The 19,835-nt window shown below is 47.0% G+C and overlaps 1 protein-coding gene across 1 annotated transcript in view; it reads left to right on the forward strand.

The window, feature by feature from the left end:
* Positions 1 to 7,695, forward strand: part of NCF4 (neutrophil cytosolic factor 4) — an 18,638-nt gene extending 10,943 nt beyond the window's left edge. Inside the window, exons 5-10 of the mRNA XM_007111772.3 lie at positions 1,747 to 1,874; positions 2,950 to 3,007; positions 3,679 to 3,777; positions 5,767 to 5,897; positions 6,177 to 6,242; positions 7,421 to 7,695. Of these exons, the coding sequence (XP_007111834.1) occupies positions 1,747 to 1,874; positions 2,950 to 3,007; positions 3,679 to 3,777; positions 5,767 to 5,897; positions 6,177 to 6,242; positions 7,421 to 7,616 (678 nt within the window). The 3' untranslated portion in view covers positions 7,617 to 7,695. The remainder of the gene's footprint in view (positions 1 to 1,746; positions 1,875 to 2,949; positions 3,008 to 3,678; positions 3,778 to 5,766; positions 5,898 to 6,176; positions 6,243 to 7,420) is intronic.
* The last annotated feature ends 12,140 nt before the right edge of the window (positions 7,696 to 19,835 follow it).

Raw genomic sequence — 19,835 nt, forward strand, 5'->3', positions numbered from 1 at the left:
CTGTGCTCCGCAACAAGAGAGGCCGCGATAGTGAGAGGCCCATGCACCGCGATGAAGAGTGGCCCCCACTTGCCACAACTAGAGAAAGCCCTCGCACAGAAACGAAGACCCAACACAGCCATAAATAAATGAATAAATAAATAAAATTTAAAAAAAAAACCAGAATGTTAGCAATAGTTTTTTAAAAGAAAAAAAAAAAAGAAAGAAAAGCCCGACTCCCTGTGACTTCTACCCACCGGTCTCACCTCTGTCCTCATGAAGAATAGCGCTCACGTGATAATGACAATCGCCTAGAACTATGTGGAGTGCTCTGACTGGCAACGAGGAGGCTCTTGATATACATTTATTGGATAAATAAATAGGCTTATTTAATTCCCTCAATAACCCGTGCGTTCAATACTCTTATCCCTATTTTAAAGTGAGGAAATGGAGGCACAGAGAGGTAGAGTCACTCACTCAGTGTCACAGAGCAGTTAGGTAGGTAGGATGGGATTTGAACCCACATCTCTGTGACTCCAGGGTTGTGCTCTTACCCACTGTGCTGTATTGTAATAAAAGTAACAGCAACAATGATAATATCCAACTTGGATAGGGCCCTTGCTAGGTGCCCGATGCCGTTCTAAGTGTTCTGCACGTATTCACTTATTTAATCTTTACACAATTCCACGGGGGAAATAATATCACCTCCATTGTATTAATGAACATACAGAGGCACCCTTGCTCCAGGTCACCCAGATGAGTGGCTAAGCTGGGATTCTATCCCGGGCATCGCCTGGCTCTCTCTGTGCCCTTGAACCCATCTCTGGGCTGGCCCCCCTGCCCTCCCTATAGGACAACCGTGTCTTTTCCAGGCTCTGCGTTCCCAGTTCCTCAGGAGTGGAGTTCCCGGCCCCTCCCCATCCTGCTGCCCCCAGGGAATTCTCTGAGGGGGTCTGGGTGCCTCTGGAGCTGTGGCACTCAAAGCCAATCACAGTGCTCCTGGGGACCCGTGCAGTGGCAGCTTGGGGGGATGACCCTGGCAGGCCCTGGGCGCCGTGCGTCCTCACAGTCTGAGGGTCATTGCATTGTGGTGGGTGTAACCAGCATCCGACTGGGAGTCCCAACCCCACCACTTCCTAGCTGTGCCCACCGGCCCGGGCACTTTCTCACTCTGAGCCTTAGTTTCCCCAACTGTGGTATGAGATAAAGTATCAGGAAGCATTTTTTTAGGATGTAATTCCACTAACTGTTGTTAATTTGGGTTATTTGGGGAATACTTCCCCCACCATTGTCTCGTTTTGATCTAAGGGATGAGCCTTGGTGGCAGATGGCTCTGGGTGTCACTCGCTAGGCTGTGTGGCCCTGGGCAGGTCCCTTCACCTTTCTGACCCTCACTCCCAGATTATTGTTAGATGGAGCGAGGTCACACCGTGGGGCACTCAGTGCAGTGCCTGGACAGTCACCACCACATCACGTTACCTGTCGTCAACATTATCGTCGTGTCTGAAGGTCTTTCGGTCTTTTCCAAATGAACGGTTCTCAAGCAAGTTGGCCCCCTCCTGACCTTGAACCCAGGGGCAAATCTTGTGACGTGTTACCCTCAGCCTATTGAGATTTTAAAATATGTCTTACTTGTTATCAGGCAGAGAACGCATTAGTGGAGAGCTGGTGGGCCCAGCATGGGGGACGGGGATGGAGCAGCTGGGCTGGGATGTCGAGAGCCTTCTGCTGATCACCCCACCTGTCCTGCATCCTCCCCAAACGCAGCACCTCCTCAGCCTGCCCATCTGGGTGCTGATGGACGAGGACGTCCGGATCTTCTTCTACCAGTCGTCCTATGACGCGGAGCAGGTGCCCCAGGCGCTCCGCCGGCTCCGCCCGCGCACCCGGAAAGTGTAAGTGACCGGTCCCTGCGCCCCCATCGGCTAGAGCCCTGGGCCACTTGCTCCTGATCAGGCGCTCTGTCCCAGAGGCCTCTGCTGCAAAGGCACTTATTTTCCCTGAAAGGAGCAAGGTAGAGACCAGGTCTATACCTAAGCACTCCAGGGTGGTTTGGCTTGTTAGGTGAGCTTGGAAAATCAAGTGTAGCGCCCAGAGGACAAAAAGTGGGTTTGACAGGGCTGGAGGACAGGGGCGGGGCCCCTGATGGGGGAGAGCTTGGTGCCTCAGCAACCACTGGGGATGGTCCGAGGGCTTTGGGTGCCTGGGGGGAGTAGGGAGTAGGGAAGGGAGGAGGAATCGTTCTGTCTGCAAACACTGCTCCCAGCATCTCCTGGGATGCCTTGTCCCCGGTTAGTTTTAGTTCCGTGGGGCCGGCTGTGGCTCCTGGTGTATCACACTGGCCCCCAGGGGGCGCTGCTGCTCACTCCCTTATTCCAAAGGGCCCGCAGCTCCCTCCAGCCCCTCCTAAGCTGGAAAAAGTCTTCAAAAATCCAAGCCACCGAAATAGGGCTGGGCTTCCAGACAAGGGGCTGCTGCTGCTAAGAATTCCAGGGCAGGGCTCCCGAGCCCCGCCCTCCCACACAACTCCTCCCTGCCCCCCTCTGGCCTCTATCTCTGAGTGTCTTCTCTGTGCGGTGCCTGGCCATCTCCCCGGTGCACCCAGGCAGGGGTGCTCTGAATTCCAGCTGTGCCCCACAGCAGCCCTGTGTCCTGGATGGAGCTCAGCACTTCTTGAAGCCCATTTCCTCAGCTGAAAAATTAGGGGTTGAGTGTGGGAGTAACGTGAAAGGGTTGGCAAGCTATGGCACTACGCGAATGTATACCTGAGCCTATGCCTCCTGGTCCACAGAAGGGGATGCAGTCCCTCCTCCAGGGCGGTGAGAGCTGTGGGGATTGTGCTGGTCCAGAGGAGCCATTGCAGTTGCATCTTTAACACCCTCTCCCTCCCCTGCCTTTCCTGCCTCTGCTGAGGGTCTCCTCCGGGCACAGAAGCAGGAGAGGTGACAAGCCCCTCTTCTCTCTCCACAGGAAGAGCGCGTCCCCACAAGGCGCCGGCTTTGACCGCATGGCAGCTCCACGAGCGGAGGTACCTCACCACTGGGCAGCAGCCTGGCTCCACCCTTCAGCCACTGAGCCCGTCCTGCTGGCGCCCGCTGCGTGCCCAGGATGGGGCTGAGTATTGGGGGGGTGGAAGGACCCACAACCGCGGCCTTGGACACCTGAGGACTCCCAGCCAGCTGGGGGGAGGGCATGTGAGGAGCACACAGAGGCAAAGGGGAATCCATCCATCCATCATTCATTCAGCAAGCTCTTCTGGGTCAGCCCTGCCTTGGGGACTGAAGCTTCAGAGGTGACTCAGACCAGGCCCTGTCCTCAAGGGGCTCACAGCTCCCCAGGGAGGCACCCTTAGAAATGGGCATTTCAAAACCAGTGTGGTCAATGCCCTGGGGGTTATGGGGCCATTGGAGTCCCCAGTGAGGCCTGGGGGATGGGGAGTTGCCCAGTCACGGAGTTTGGCCCCTTCCCTCTCATGCTTATCCTGGCAGGCCTGGAAGGAGCACCGTTCTGGAGTCAGGGAGACATGGGTTCTAAACCCGGCTCCTCCGCTAACAAATAGAGTGGCCTCAGACAAGTCACTTATCCTCCCCGAGCCTCAGTTTCCTCATCTGTTAAATGGGACACTGAAGTATGTAAAGCACTTTAGTAGGAACTCAGTGAATGTTTCCTCCCTCCCTCCTTACTCCACCTTCTCCCCAGGCCCTGTTTGACTTCACTGGGAACAGCAAACTGGAGCTGAATTTCAAAGTTGGAGATGTGATCTTCCTTCTCAGTCGGATCAATAAAGACTGGCTGGAGGTAAGGTTGGAAGTGAGGATGGAGGTGAGTTTGGAGGTGAGGATGGAGGTGAGGTTGGAGGTGAGGCTGGAGGTGAGGTGGAAGTTAAGTTGAAGGTGAGGTCACTTCAAGTCTGTGAGGGGATCAGAGAACACGGAGGTATCTGAGAAGGCCCCAGGGAAGAGATGCTGTCCAAAGCTAGTCCTGGAGATCTGGGCAGGTGGATCGGGGAAGCCTGAGGAAATACAGTTGTGTGTGGCTGGAGCAGCAGATTCTGAGCCTACACTTGCCTTTGGTACTGACCCCAACCAACGGTCACTTTAGGCAAGTCAGTTAACCTTCTGAGTTGAATTCTTGGTCTATAACAGGGTACCCCAGCCTGTTCACTACTGGCATGTGGGGCCAGGCAGTTCTCTGTTGGGGGGCTGACCTGTGCACTGCGGGGTGTTTAGCCGCGTCCTTGGCCTCCATCCACTAGATGCCAGTAGCACCCCTCCAGCTGCAACAATCAAATGGGTCCCCAGGCCTCTGGCCCTGGGGGTGCAGAATCACGCCCAGTTGAGACGCACTGTCCGTAATCTGGGGTAATGTTACTAACCACGCAGGGAGTGAGTGAAGGTGATGAGGGAGACTTGAGCTCCAGAGTCTGGCGTGACATCTTAGCTCTGTTTTTAACTAGCTTTGCAACTTTGGGAAACTTACTCAACTCCGTGGTTTCCTTTCCCATAAATGGAGATAACTAACAGTGGCTGTTTCTTCACAGGTTTCCGGGAAGGGTTGAAGGAGGCACAGCTGTTCAGGGCTCAGCCCATAGGGAGCCTGGGTGTGTGGCATCTTGGCCATGCTTTGTCCCAGCACGCGGCAAGCGTGATCCACACAAGGGTTCATAGCACGACTGGAGATGGGGGGTGGGGGTCACCGGGTGGGAGGCCCTGGCCTGGTGCCAGCCTTTTGGATTAAGTCCTATAGTTATGAAAGACTCTCTCTTCTCAGGGCTCCTGGGGGGTGGGGTGTGAAGGAGGTCATGGCACAGGAGGCAGGGCCAGCCCCCGGGGGTCCTGGAACCATTGAGGGAAGGGGAGGGTCCCTGGCATCCAGGGGCTGGAGAGGAGTGTGGACCAACCGTTGGTCTCGCAACTTGGCGGTTTTGATTTTACGCCAGTCCCGGAGCTCTGTCTCAGGCAGTCTACAAGCTGTTACAGCTGAGGGGTATTGCTGGGTCATTCTCCAGAAACAGGAAATGTTTGTTGACTTCTTGTTTTCTAGAAAGTTCTATGAGTCCGTATACTGGCCCACTTCTGGCCTCAGATGGAAGGGAGGGTTAAGGGAGGAGCGCGGGTAGTACTTCAGCCTCAGTTTATACGCCTGTAAAAGGGGACGGAAACAATATGTCTTCCATAGTGTTGCGAAGATTAAGAGAACAGGTGACAAAGCACAGGCAGTGGCTGGGTCTTGGATGGAATTTAGGAGAGAGGCCTGGCTGGAGGGAGATTTCTGGCTGTCTGGTCTAGAGCAGGTGGAATCCGTGGACAAATGAGTGAATGGGCCCCACCCCTCCCTCCTCCCTCCTCCCTCCCCCCTCCAATTTTCTTCCTGAACGCCTACCACCACCTGAGTCCCCGTGAGGTTCACCTGTTTACCTGCGCATTGTCTGTCGCCCTCCATCACAGTGGAAGCTCCAGGAGGGAGGGCAGGGATTTTCATCTCTTCTGAGTGCCAGAGCCTGCTCCGTACCTGGCACCCCTTTGAATGAATGACTGAGTGAATAAATGAATGAGGTGAAAGCAGCTTTCCAGATAAATTCAGGTCTTAACTTGTTCTAAAATGGACGCCTTGGGGTGAACAGCTTGGTGACCTTGCCCACTTTTTCTCCTTCCTCTGTCTAAGGGGACCCAGAGCTCACCCGCCTGTCCTGTCGTTATGAAGGGGCGGGTCCCCGGGGCATGGCCCTGCTGCCTCTGCTGGTACCGGCAGGGCAGTGCCTTCTCCCCCTCCGCCCCCCCCTCGCAGGGCACTGTCCGGGGAACCACAGGCATCTTCCCGGTGTCCTTTGTGAAGATCCTCAAGGACTTCCCGGAGGAGGATGACCCCACCAACTGGCTACGCTGCTACTACTATGAGGACACCATCAGCACCATCAAGTTAGTGACCTGCTGGGAGAGAGGGACCTGTCCAGCCTCCCTGCCCCTCCTCACCCCTCCCCCGCCTCCATATCACACTCTGGGCTCTAAGACCCAAACCAGATCGCATGTCCCCCCACCAAACACACACACTTAAAAGCCCGCAGGGGCTCCCAGCGCCCTCCAGATAAGCCAAAAGGCTGTCACAGGATGTCAAGGTCCAGCATGACCTGGCCAGCCTCATCCCCCTCTCCCCCTTCCAGGCTGCTGCCTCCTCACCCCTGCCCCTTGTCCCCTTAGGGACATTGCAGTGGAGGAAGACCTCAAGAGCACCCCACTCTTCAAGGACTTGCTGGAGCTCATGAGGTGAGGGGCTGAGGTGGGAGGCTCTGGGGGCGTCAGACACCCTGGAGGAGAGAACAGAAGGGAAAACAGTGCATTCAGGGGCTGGGTGTTTTGCATCTATTTCACCTTCTTGTTTTATCCACAGCCTAGCCCTGAGGGGCGGGTATCGCCTCTCCACATTAGAGATGAGTGGGGGGCTGCAGAGAGGTAAAGGGGCTTACAGTTTGTGGGCCTGGATTTGCTAAAGTCTCTCTAGGTTCAAAACCTTGGACTTGGACCCTCCACCCTCAGGGAACCACCACCTCCCAAGATCCAGATGAGTTATGAACAGTTATTTTACCGGATGGAAATAGCATTGTTATATTCCTGACTGGAAAAGCAATATCTATTCATTATGTTTTTTAAAAGAATGTCAGAAATCACAGAAAACATAAAGAGGTGAGATCCCCTCATATTTTACTCCTCTCATTATCGGATATGCATTCAGATTTCTTCAGCGCACACCCCACCTGCACCCCACTCCCCCTTAAGTATTATTTAATTGGCTACACAGCCTCATTCTGTGGATGCACCATAACTAATGTAGCCGTCCCCTTTTGTTGGCCATTTAATTTATCTTCCACTTCTTTACCACTGTGAATAGTGCTAGGATTCACATATTTGGTGACTTGCCTGATTATTGCCTTAGGATGATTTTCTAGAAGTGAGATTTGGCGATCAAGGTGTTTGCAAGTCTGATAGGGCTTCTGACCCATTTTGTCAGATTACCTATGGAAAATTGGACGGTTTCTCACCCATCTACCTGCACCCCAGGTCAGACGGTTCCAATCCTTAAAAGGTTCTTTTCCATAGCCACACACAGGGGCTGTCGCAGGGGCTTTTTTCTGCTCTATTCTGCGCCCCGCAAAACCCACTCCTCTTCCCTATGACAGTTCTTAAGTCTCCAGCACATTTATGCACAAGACATTTCAAGCTGCGCCACTAATTTGTTGTGAAAATCCCGTTGTCCCCGGAGGTCTCAGTTTCCCCATCTGCATAGTAGGAGGTTGGACCACTCGGATGATAGGGCTGGTGTCCAGCTCTGACCTCTTCTGATTTTTAGATCCCGGCCCTAAAACTCCCTCTGTCCCCTCTCCCTGCCCCCACGCTTAGGCCTAAGGCCACTGGACCTTTCCTGAACCCTGATCTCTCCCACCCAGGCGGGAGTTCCGGAGGGAGGACATCGCCCTCAATTATCAGGATGCCGAGGGGGATCTGGTTCGGCTGCTGTCAGACGAGGATGTGAGGCTCATGGTGAAGTGGACCCAAGGTCTCCCCTCCCAGAAGCACCTCTTCCCCTGGAAGCTGCATATCACCCCGGAGGACAACTACAAGGTCTACAACACGGCCCCCTGAGCCAGCGGCATCCCTGGGGCAGCGAGGGGACACCTAGCAGAGAGCCCTCGGAGAGGATTAGGACCAAGGAAGGCTGAGAGCACGGGACAGACTTCCTGGTTCTGAATCAGATGGACCTACTGGCCTTGGCTTGTACCATCTCTACATTTAGTCTCTGAATTAAATAAACCATTTCATCTCAAAGTGCTGGACTGAGGGAGATAGTGTCTTTTGAGGAGAGAGAGGAGAGGGAGGAAAATACCCATTAATGAGCGTCACTGAGGGGTCATTTATATACGGAAGGGGGCCCTGGCTTTGGGCCGCTAATCCAGCTGCCCCGTTCCCTCGCCCTGTCCCCATGTGTGGAGAAACCCAGCAACGCTCGTGTCCCTTCTGGTCGCTCCCTTTTACACCCTTTCCCGGGAGTGGCCGCCTGCCTCACGGAAGCCATACTCCCCCGGGAGGCCTCTGGGGTCAGGCCAACACCAAGCCCTCTGCATGACCAGGGTCGAGGGCTTCCTCTGCCCTCTTATTCCTGCTTTTCTGCAGAGGGGGCAGAGACCTGGGTCGTGGTGTTGGTGGTCTCCATTGTAAGTAGCGGGGGAGCGGAGGGAAGGCTCTGTCCCCACTGGGGAGGAAGAGGAAGCAGAATGACGGGATCTTCCTCCGTGAGCTGAAGCTTTTTCTCTCCTAAGCAGCTAAAATGGCAATAGCTATCACCTCCAGAATGGCTGCAGGAGGAGCTCGGCGGACGCCCCTCCCCGGTGAAGCAACCACTTAACTGATGGAAAAATACTAAAAACCAACCATTGAAAGTTTCTGGAAATTGTTCTGAGGGCATACAGGAAGTGGAGAAGCATTTATTCTAGAAAAGCCTACTAAATCTCAGTAAGAACAATGAGTCTGTGGCATTTGAGCCTCAATGTGCTCCCCTCCCTTCCCCATCCTCTGCTCCATGTGATGGAAACTCTGCTCCAGATGCACTATTCTGAGTGGATGCAGCCAAGAAGATGGGGGACCCCTCTCCCCTCAGCTCCCCGTCTTTTGCCATTTCAGCCCCAGAAAGGGCAGGCTGCCAGTGCCTCTCATTCCCACAGCCCTGTGTTGTGAAAGCGCTATGCCAGGCCCTCACGGCCCCCTACATCTGTGTGCTGGGGCCGCCATAACAAAGTACCACAGGGACTTCCCTGGCGGTCCAGTGGTTAGGGCTCCATGCTTCCACTGCAGGGGGGCACAGGTTCGATCCCTGGCCGGGGAGCTGAGATCCCACATGCCGCCCAGCGAGGCCAAAAATAAAATAAATAAATGAGTAAGTAAGTAAATAAATAACCACCAACTGACGGCTTTCACAACAGAAATTTATTGTCTCACAGTTCTAGAGTCTAGAAGACTGAGATCGAGGTGTCTGCAGGGCCATGCTTCCAGTGAAGCCTGTTGGGAAATCCTTCTTTGCCTCTTCTTAGCTGCTGGTACTTTTCTGGCGTTCTTTGGCATCCCTTAGCGTGTAGACACCTCACTCTAATCCTCCATCTTCATGTGTGTCTTTGCATTTTTCTTCCCTCTGGGAGTGTCTGTCTCTGTGTCCAAATTTCCCCTTTTTATAAGGACACCAGTCGTATTGGATTACAGCCTACCCTGATCATTTTATTTTGACTCAATAACCTCTGTGCAGACCCTGTCTCCATGTAAGGTCACATTCTGAGTCACTGGGGGTTCATATCTTTCGGGGGAGTACGATTCAACCGTAAGAATGCACTAGAAAACATCTGTTTCAGAATCATTGAACAGACCGTGCAAAGTACGTACTGGCAAATTCAATTGTTTGACTTCTAGCGTGTTGCCTGACCGGACTCGCTGAGGGACCCTGCTGCTGCAGATCATCGAGACCCTCGATGGCACACACTCTTCGAAGAATCCTGAGCCCGATAAGAAGTAGCAGCGTTCTCCAATGACCCTCCCACCCCACCACCCACCCCCACCGAGAAAAAGTCCCATGATGAGAGCTGGGGCCAGAGCCCACAGCATCTGGGAGGTTGTTCTGGAATGCAAAGGCAGGGCTGCTGTTAGAAATGAAGGATTAAATCATAAAAATGAACGAGCTAAAGTGAATGACCAGGCAGATTTGCAAAAGAAAGATGGCGTCTATGTTGAACTTGTACGTATACCTATGTATAGGAGTATGTGTGTGTGTACATCTGTTGAAACAGAAAACCCAGTGGATGAGTTGGATAGTATTATATATTACACAGAGGTGATGAGAAAATTAGTGAATTGAAAGACAAAATCAGAAATTACCCAGAATATAACACAGAGAGACAAGTAGTTGGAGAGTATGAAAAATGGAGTTAAGAGATAGGAACAATAGAATGAGATTTTTTTAAAAATCAGAATCTCAGAAAGAGAAAATACAGAGAATGGCAAAGAGGCAACATTTAAATAGATGGCAGATGCAGTATTTCAAAACTGTTGAAAAACTTAAACCTATGGATACAAGAAGCATGTCTGGATAAGCAGGATAAGTTAAAAGTGGTCACAACTGGCTACTATATTTCAAAACTACAGAACATGGAAGTGCAAGGGAAGATCTTAAAAGCAGTCAGAGAAAGTGGCGATCACTACAAAATAACAACAATTAGAATTAGAACCGGACTTTTCAACAGCATCAATGGAAGCCAAACAACAATTAGAATGAGAAGCGGACTTTTCAACAGCATCAATGGAAGCCAAAGCCAATATAATTGTACCTTCAGATTTCTGAGACAAAATAACTTTCAAACTAGAATTCTATGCTCAGTAAAACTCTTTCAGTAATGAAGGTGAAATGAAGTCAAGTATGGATACAAACAGAATTTGCCATCGAGATACCCGAACTATGCTGTACATCAGAAGTTAACACAACATTGTAAATCAACTATACTTCAATAAAAAAAAAAAAAAGATACCTGAACTAAAAGTATCTTTAAAGTACATACTTCAAGAAGAAGGAAAATGGCCCTAGAGGGATAGTCTGAGATGCAAGAACAAATGATAAACAAAAAGGTGAACATAATTTTTGGACTTGTGTTGACTTAGCTAAGCTGGAACTATATTTCCAAGAATTTCCTTCCCTTCACGGATCCAGGTTAGCATGGGCCAGAAGAGACATTTTGCAAGAGACTTTTAGAAAGCAAATGTGAAGCAGCAGCCAACTTCTTTTCAGTTCAAATAAGAAGTGCTGTCCAGACAAACCAGAGGGCATGGGTAACCAGAGAAATATCTTCTGACTGATTAGCAACTGCTTTGTGCCAGTGGTGCATATTCAGTGCAAGGACGGGGTGGGGGTGGGGGGACGGGGACGGGGGGACGGGGAACAAACAAACAAAAACACTGGTGAGCTGTTATCATCCTTCCTGGAAAAATGCTATGCACACCCCCCTTCCCGACCTTCTAATGAAAAGCAGTGTTTCAGTTTTTATTTCTCCCTAGTGGGATTTGTGTATTACAGCCCGTGTGTACAAAGAATTTTTTAGCAAGGTTAAACATATTTTTTTTCCAACTCTGTGCTTGCTACAATCACAGAGCCTAAGACTCCTTCACTCTTGAAAGTGTTCAGTCTTAAGAATGTCATTTACATAATTGCCAAAGTTTAGAATTTGCTGGTAAATCAACATTCACAAATGCTGAAGCAGGCTCTGTCTGCAGTGATGTCAGTTCTCCCCACTCACCCACAGGGATCCGTGAGTTTAATCCAATGAGAAAATACACTCCAATAATTTTTTTTGTTTTGTTTTTTTGTTTAGAGTTTCATAAACTTATTCTAGAATTGATATGAGAAGAGTAAAGGACTTGGAATAGTCAATGTACTCCTGAAGAAAATTAAGTGACGAGGCATGCCCTCTGGAGAGCAAGACTTATTGTAAAGCAATGGAAAAGAAAATGGTGTGATATTAGGACAGGGATTGACAATCTAGCAACGGAGCGAAACAAGACAGCCCAGGAATACCATGCATACATGGTATTTGATATATGATAGAAGTAGCTTTGCAGATCTGTAGGGGAAAGGAGGAAGAAAATCAAAGAATGGTACTTGGGCAAATTGCTCAACTGTATGGAACCCCAAACAAATGAGACTGAATCCCTAAGTCAAACAATTCCCAAAGGCAGTTTTAGATATATTAGGTTGTAGGAAAGAAAAGCAATGCTTTGAGAAGATATATAGAATACTACCTACCTAATCTTGGAGTAGGAAAGAAATTCTTAAATAAAACAAAAATAAATATTAATACATTTGACTACGTTAAACATACAAAGTTCTGTTCATCAAAAGATGCATGGGAAAAGATAAGCCAAAAACTAAAAGATATTTGCAAGATATATAAATGACAAAAGATTAGTATCTAAAATATTAAAGAATTCCCACATCTAGAAAAGAAAAATACAAACAATTCTATAATATTTAAAATGAGCAACAAACATGAATATGTATTCCACCAGGGAGGAGAAAATAAAGGGCGAATGAATATATGAAAAGATGCTCAGTAATAATAAGAGAAATGTAAATTATTTCAGTTTCTTTGGAAAACCATTTTCCACTATTTTGGAGAGTTGAACATTTGTGTATTTTATGACCCAAGAATGAACTCTTGCATGGGACCAGGAGACGGCAGCTCTCTTTGCAATAACCCCCAACAAATGTTATCCATCCAGACTCTCGTCCAGAGAATAGTAGGTTCATTCATTGATTAGAGCACAATGGTGAAACACACAACAGCACGAATGATTTTTAGAAACATAACTGAATGAAAAACATCAAGTCTCAGAAGATAGGATTCTATTATTATAAAGCTCAAAAACTATGAAGAAAAGATAGCAAACACAAAATTCAGGATAGCAGTTGCTTCTGGGAGGGAGGCAGGGAATACATAGGGGAGGAAGACAGTTGGATACAGATGGTGGGTAATGTGTTGTAGTACTCAGGGTGTGAGTGGTAGGTTCACAACCGTTTGTTATACTTTGTAGCTTACATACATGTTACACATGTTCTTTTCTATGTATCACTAAGACATTAAGGATATACTAGAGGTTAAAAATTTAAGAGGGGGAGGGATAAATCAGGAGGTTGGGATTAACATATACACACTACTATATATAAAATAGGGAACCAACAAGGACCTACTGTATAGCACAGGGAACAATACTCAATATTTTGTAATAACCTCTAAGGGAAACAAATCTGAAAAGAATATATATATTCACCTGAAACTTTGCTGTACACCTGAAACTCACACAACATTGTAAATCAACTATACTTCAATTTAAAAAAAGTTTAAAAGTCAGTTTCCATGGGAGATTCATATTCTCCAGTCTTCAGAACTTTGGGTTCATTTTGTGTTCATTATTTGATCTATTATGCTAAGAGAGCATTGGCTCCCTCCCTTGGGTCATTTTGTACATTTTTGGACATGAAGTGACACTGATCAATTCTTTCTCTCCCGGCTCCAGAATGGGCATGGCAGGACTGAGGGCTGACATTTCCTGTCTCTATAATAATAATATATAATAATTGGAGGATGCTGATTTTCTAGGAGGGAGTGACTTCTATTGTTTGCAGTGCCCAAGGCTGCAGTCTGTGAATATGACCTTAATATGTTTTCTCGATTCTTCTGGCTGACGGACGTGATAGAAATGGGGTTTTCCAGGATGAGGTTGTGGATTGGTGAGCCTGGCCTTGGAGAAGAAAGACCAAGGCAGGAATCCAAGTAAGCATTGTTGTGGCGAGAGACTTGGAACCCTCTTCCCAGCCTGTAATCTTTGGGACTTTCCTCCTTTGAAATTCTAGCTAATGTTCCATTTCCCCGGAAGCTGGTGCAGTAAACCCTCACAATAGCCTTGGTTTGGAGGTTTGTCTTTAGGAGCAACAAGGAATGGACAAAAGGAAGGAAGGGGGACCAACTGGGAAGGGCAGAGGGGGAGGGGGAGGAAAGTGAAGCAGCTGCCAACTGGGGGGAGGTTGTGAAGAGAGTGAAAGCAAGGGAGGCGCCTGGCTCAGTGAGCGAAAACATGGGTCCTGTCTCCATCACTTCCTAGCTGGGTAACTTGGGTGAGAGACTCAGTTTCCTCCTGTATAAAATGGGCTCATGATAATAGTACCTCCCTTTGTCATAGGGTTTGTGAAAATAAGGAAATATATCTTGTACATTCCCTGGCATACAGCACCCACCCAAAAAAATGCAGACTTAATAAAAAGAAGACCACCTAAAAAGAAGTCACTAAGCTTTAACACAAACTCTGAGCATTTGAGCTGGGACCCATGGTCCAGCGGGGAACTGGGGTGCAGTGCAGGCTGGCTGGAGTCTGGAGGGAACTCAAACACTCTGATCATATTTTCCCAGCCCATTCCACCACCACCCCCCGTCCTATGACAATTCCCTCAAGGAAGAAAGATGCCCTTATAAACACGAAACCATCCAAGCGCTATGCTGGAGACGTGGTTATTACCGTTAAGTGGACTTTTATGAGCCATGTCCTTTTCCTCTCATGCCTGTCCAGAATACATCAGGAGGTTTCCGGTAAGGCTGGTTTGACTTCTTCACCCATTTGACATTAAACAGTGTATACTAGGACCCAAATAACACCCATTGGGATGTTTGGTGACGTTGGTCCGGGGCTTATGTTCTTCCTGTTTGGAAATTGGGGCCTTTGAGAAGGAACAGTAGCTCTTGTGGATGCTGAAGTCTTATAACCTCAGAAACCTGGGCGATTGGAATCCTGGAATCCCCATGACTGAGTCACAGAACCTCTGAAGATCAGGGTGGTGGTTGGAAGAGGCGGGTGGGGCAGAGGCTTCCCAAACAACAAACCAACGTGGGATGGATGAGATCAAAGTCGTACAAAAAGGATGAAACATTTCTGCAACCTGAAGCCAAAAGGTACCCGGTGATGGCCCATCAGTGGTGCTACCTGCCCCCTTGTCCCAGGGAAAGCAGAGGTCATCTGGTAGGAGCCACTGCCGCCAGCCTTCTGTGAATGGGTGGCCAGAGGATGAAGCCAGATGAAACCAGACTTTCCTCTGAATATCTCGTCAAGGCTGTTGGCACTTGTCCTGCAGAGTTAAGGAAAGATGTAAAGGAAGTCAATGAAAGTCTGCAAGTCAGAAAATATCAACAGCTGGAAAGTGTTAAGATCTCTTGCCAAAGGGGAAAAGTAAAGTTCTTTTGGAAAAATATAATTTTTTTTGGTAATAAGTAAATAAAAATAAGTAAAATATTTTTTCTATGCACTGAAAGCATCCACTTCTATCAGGTGAATGGTTCAAAGATTAAAATATACTTGAGGAATAGCAAATGATTTGCTTGACTTAATTAATCTGACCGTATGGAAGAGTAAAATTACTCCCAGTCAAAAACATCCAGGATATGGACGTAGAGATGATCACACTAAGTGAAGTAAATCAGACAGAGAAAGACAAATACCATTTGATATCACTTATATGTGCAATCTAAAATATGACACAAATGAACTTATTTACAAAACAGAAACAGACTCACAGACATAGAAAACAAATTTACGGTTACCAAAGGGGAAAGGGAGTGGGGGAGAGATAAATTAGGAGTTTCGGACTAGCAGATACAAACTACTGTATATAAAATAGATAAATAACAACGTGCTACTGTATAGCACAGGGAACTATATTCAATATCCTGTAGTAAACCACAATGGAAAAGAATATGAAAAAGAATATATATATGTGTATATATATATATATATGTAACTGAATCACCTTGCTGTTCACCAGAAACTAAAACAACATTGTAAATCAACTATACTTCAATTTTAAAAAGGCTGTACTAAGATATACACTCAAAAACAGTATAGACAAATCAAAATTAAATTGGAGAAAATTCTAGAATGTGACCTACAGAAAAGGAAGGAAGAAAAAAGACAGAGAAACAAAAAATAAAATAAAACAAAAACAAAAACATCCAGGATCATATATTGAGCACGTACTTCTGGCCAGGACCAGCTCTAAGCACATTCCATGGATCGTCCGACTGAACTTTCAAAGTGGTCCTGTGTAAAAAGGAAAATGGCATCCCCAGTTTGGAAATGAGGAAACAGAGGTATGGAGAGACTGAGTAACTTGTTTGAAGTCCCGCTGACAGTAGGATTTGGACCCAGGCCGTCTGTCTCATTCTTTTAAACACTCCTGATCATACCACGAGAGCATCTGCCTTTATTTTTGGAATCCAATTCTTTGAACGCTTCAGTTCCTTCCAATATTTTCCCTTAATTTTTGAAACATCATGTTTTCTCCTGTCAAACTCAAGGACTGCACCATTCCTGGGTTTCTTGACATTGTGATGGGGTTAGAGAGAGGTCCACTGTAATTCCTCTAACGTTGAGTTGTGGATGTTTGCCATGTTTGGAACAAGTTCGAGATTTTATTTTTACCTCTAGTGTCAGAATCTCCTTGGTTAGACAGATGAGGCTACTGGCTTCAAATCCACACCAAATGTGCTCTCGTGGGGAATGACATCGCAAAAGGGCTTCCTCCAACTCACTGTTCCTTGGAGCTGTTGCATTTGAAGATCATGAAATTTAAAGAATATCTCGACCCTTGGGCTTTCAGTAGCGTGTCAGAGAATAAACTTACCTCCAAAAACTTTTCCTGATCTCTGCATGCAGACACCCAGAAGCCGGGTGGCCCTTCTTGTGGCACATGGGTCTGTTGTAGGAACAGAAAGAAACTGGAGAAATAATGATCACAATGAGCACTTATGGAACTTTTACTACGTGCCTGACACTGATCTAAGCGCTTACCATCCATCAGCACCTTCCCTCTTTGTGACACCCCATGGAGTTCAAGAATTGGAGATATAGGGGGCTGTTAGGAGTTTTGCCCCCAGTCTCAAGCTGGGGAACAAATGGCTCCAGGGGAAGAACATTTCTCCTTTGTGATCCAGTGTTTCTTTCTGTCTTAGAGTTCTGAGAATTTGTTCTTTTGCTTAGAGGATGAGGTTACATTACCTTGGGGAATAAACTTGTCTTTGATGACAGCTCCAGGCAGTGGCTGGAACTCGCTGCTTCCTAGGGGCCCGAGGTCTTCCATTAACTAGCCCAAGTGGTGGCCTCACGGGTCAGGGCAGAGAGCAGTGGCCCTGAGAGCCAGAAGCTCCAGGCCAGACCACGCTCCCTTCCCCCTCCTCGTCACCTCGGCTTATCAATTTACAGCAAGAAATATAATTGCAGGGACACAAAACACCTGCAATCACTGTCCAATATTCTCTCCGAGCCATCCTGGGGAGATGAATTCTAATCCTCAAGGCCTGGAATGGGGAGATAAGTGGGTGATTAGCATGTTTAATGGTTTAGCGTGATGGCTGATGGTGTTCATCTCACAGGAGAGATCAGTGCCTTAGTTTCCCCAGGGTCCCATCCTCTGAATAGGACTTGAATGGCTTTGGAATCCATAGCTGCCCTTGTCTGTCTGCCCTGCCAAGGGCTCTACGCCTCCTTCCTGATGGGCGCAGCTGTCTTTAGATACATTAGCAGTTTCAGTGACCAGTAAGCTTTTGCTTCTCTTTTCCTGCCCTGTTCATAAATAATACATGTTGAGGGCTTCCCTGGTGGCGCAGTGGTTAAGAATCCGCCTGCCAATGCAGGGGACATGGGTTCGAGCCCTGGTCCGGGAAGATCCCACATGCCGCGGAGCAACTAAGCCCGTGCGCCACAACTACTGAGCCTGCGCTCCAGACCCCGCGAGCCACAACTACTGAAGCCCACGCTCCTAGAGCCCGTGCTCCACAACAAGAGAAGCCACTGCAATGAGAGGCCCGTGCACTGCAAGGAAGGGTAGCCCCCGCTCGCCACAACTAGAGAAAGCCCGCTCACAGCAGCAAAGACCCAACGCAGCCAAAAATAAAAAATAAAAACAAAAAACTAAAAAAAAAAAAAAAATACGTGTTGAAAAATTAGAAAGCCACAACTACTGAAGCCCACGCTCCTAGAGCCCGTGCTCCACAACAAGAGAAGCCACTGCAATGAGAGGCCCGTGCACTGCAAGGAAGGGTAGCCCCCGCTCGCCACAACTAGAGAAAGCCCGCTCACAGCAGCAAAGACCCAACGCAGCCAAAAATAAAAAATAAAAACAAAAAACTAAAAAAAAAAAAAATACATGTTGAAAAATTAGAAACTACAGCTAAGCAAAAGAAGTAAACAAAAATCACCCATAGTCCTAGCCAGAGAAAAAAACTTTTGACATTTTTTGATGTATGCCCTTCCAGTCTTTTCCTTTTATATTTTTATATTTATATTTCCTTTTATATTTGCAAAAATACATGATTTATAAGTTGAGGACAAAAAGTATTATTTTTCAACCAGCATTTTCACTTAACAGTACGTTGAGAACATATTTTTATGGATGAGTATGCACCATAATTGATTGACCTAATGTTCTCATTTAATATTTAGGTGTTTTCTTTTTTTTTTTTTCTTTTTTTGCTATAAAAAGCACTTCAAAGAACTTCTTGGTACAGATCGATGCACTTCTCTCTAAGTAGCTCCTTCAAATAAATTCCCAGAAGTGAAATAGCTGGGTGAAGGGATATAAGTATTTTGATTTAAAGCTATTGATACTTATTAACAAGTAACCCCATTGAAAGTTTAAAACAATTTACACTCTCACCAATAGCGCGTGAGAATTTGAGTTCCTCTTCTTTTACCGGCTTTTGCAAACACTGTATGTTACTATTCCGTTCAATCTTTGTCATTCTTATTGAGAAAATGGTATGGAGTTGCACCTTCTTGGTTAAACATTTTTTCACATTTATGGGGTATTTGCATTTCTTCCTTTATGAATTATTGTTTATTGGTATGCTCATATTTTTCTTAGGTATTTGTAATATCTTTGTTCCTATGGAGATCAGCTCTGTGTCCAGCATGTTTTGCAAACTTTTGCCCTCAGTTTGTCACTTTCTTGCTGTCTTGGAAGGTGGCTGGCCACATCTTATCACTGTGCAATTGTACAGTTCAGCTCTGGGAGGTGTGATATGCTTTTTAAATTCTGGACGAATGGCACTCAGCGGCTCTGAGAAAAAAACAAGGGCATAGATAACCAGCAAGGACTTACAATATAGCACAGGGAACTCTGCTCAATACTCTGTAATAACCTAAATAGGAAAAGAATTTGAAAAAGAATAGATACATGTATATGTATAACTGAATCACTTTGCTGTACACCTGAAACTAACACAACATTGTTAATCAACTCCACTCCAATATAAAATAAAAATTTTTTTAATAAATAAAATTTAAAACAATAAGATAAAATAAAAAAACAAGGGATTCCCTGATCAACTTAGCCATAGGAATTCAGTGTTGGTTTTTTTGTTTTGGTGGGGGGTGGGGAGCAGGTAGGGAAGATTTTTAAAAATTGTATCTCCTTCAAATATACAATAAACATATAAAATATATAGGACATAACTTGCCATTAGAAGTGCACAACTTATTGACATTAATATGAAGTTCGTCTTTTGATTGGACAACCCAGCCCCTTCCCAACCCACCCTGCCACACACATTTCCTTATTTTCCTCCCATATCGATAACCTGCCTGTGCTGGTTATTAAGCCACTGTCTCTCAGCTCCAAATCGGTCCTTCCGTTCTCTGCTTTGTTGCCATTTTGAGCCTGGGACTCCCCAGCCACATTTCTGCTTTTTCAGCTGGTACCCTCTCAGTGTCTGTTAACAGGGACCCAAGAGAGATGCTTTGAGGCTGGAGGAGGAAGAAAGGACTTGCTCCTTCCTGCCTCCTAGCTGTTCTAACGAGCCTCACTCTGGGAACTCTACCTCACCCCAGCAGTGGCAGTTCTTTCCTCTCCATTTTGTGGTTTTTCCAGCACTGGCAGTACCAGCTTCATTGGGCAACTCTGCCCCCCACCTCCCAAGACACTGGCACCAGCTGAACAACGTCCCTTCTTCAGACGTCTGAGCTTCACCTGAATGGGGTCCCTTCTCTCAATTTCTATGTTTTTATAATTCCAAGCTCTTCCCTTTTTTCCCCCAGCCCTTGGGCTGGTAGCTACATTCTGCAGTTGCTACCTCCATGATACCTTAAAGTTCTCGCTCTCTCTTTTTGACCTTTTAGTTACCACGTTAACAACTTTATACTTAACAATTATTTATGTCAGATACTCTCTGGTCGAGTAAATCATGTAATTGCTTTTTTTAAAATTTATTTTAAACATTGGAAAGCAGCTATACT

Source organism: Physeter macrocephalus, chromosome 6 (genome assembly GCF_002837175.3).
Source record: "Physeter macrocephalus isolate SW-GA chromosome 6, ASM283717v5, whole genome shotgun sequence".
NCBI classification, from domain to species: domain Eukaryota; kingdom Metazoa; phylum Chordata; class Mammalia; order Artiodactyla; family Physeteridae; genus Physeter; species Physeter macrocephalus.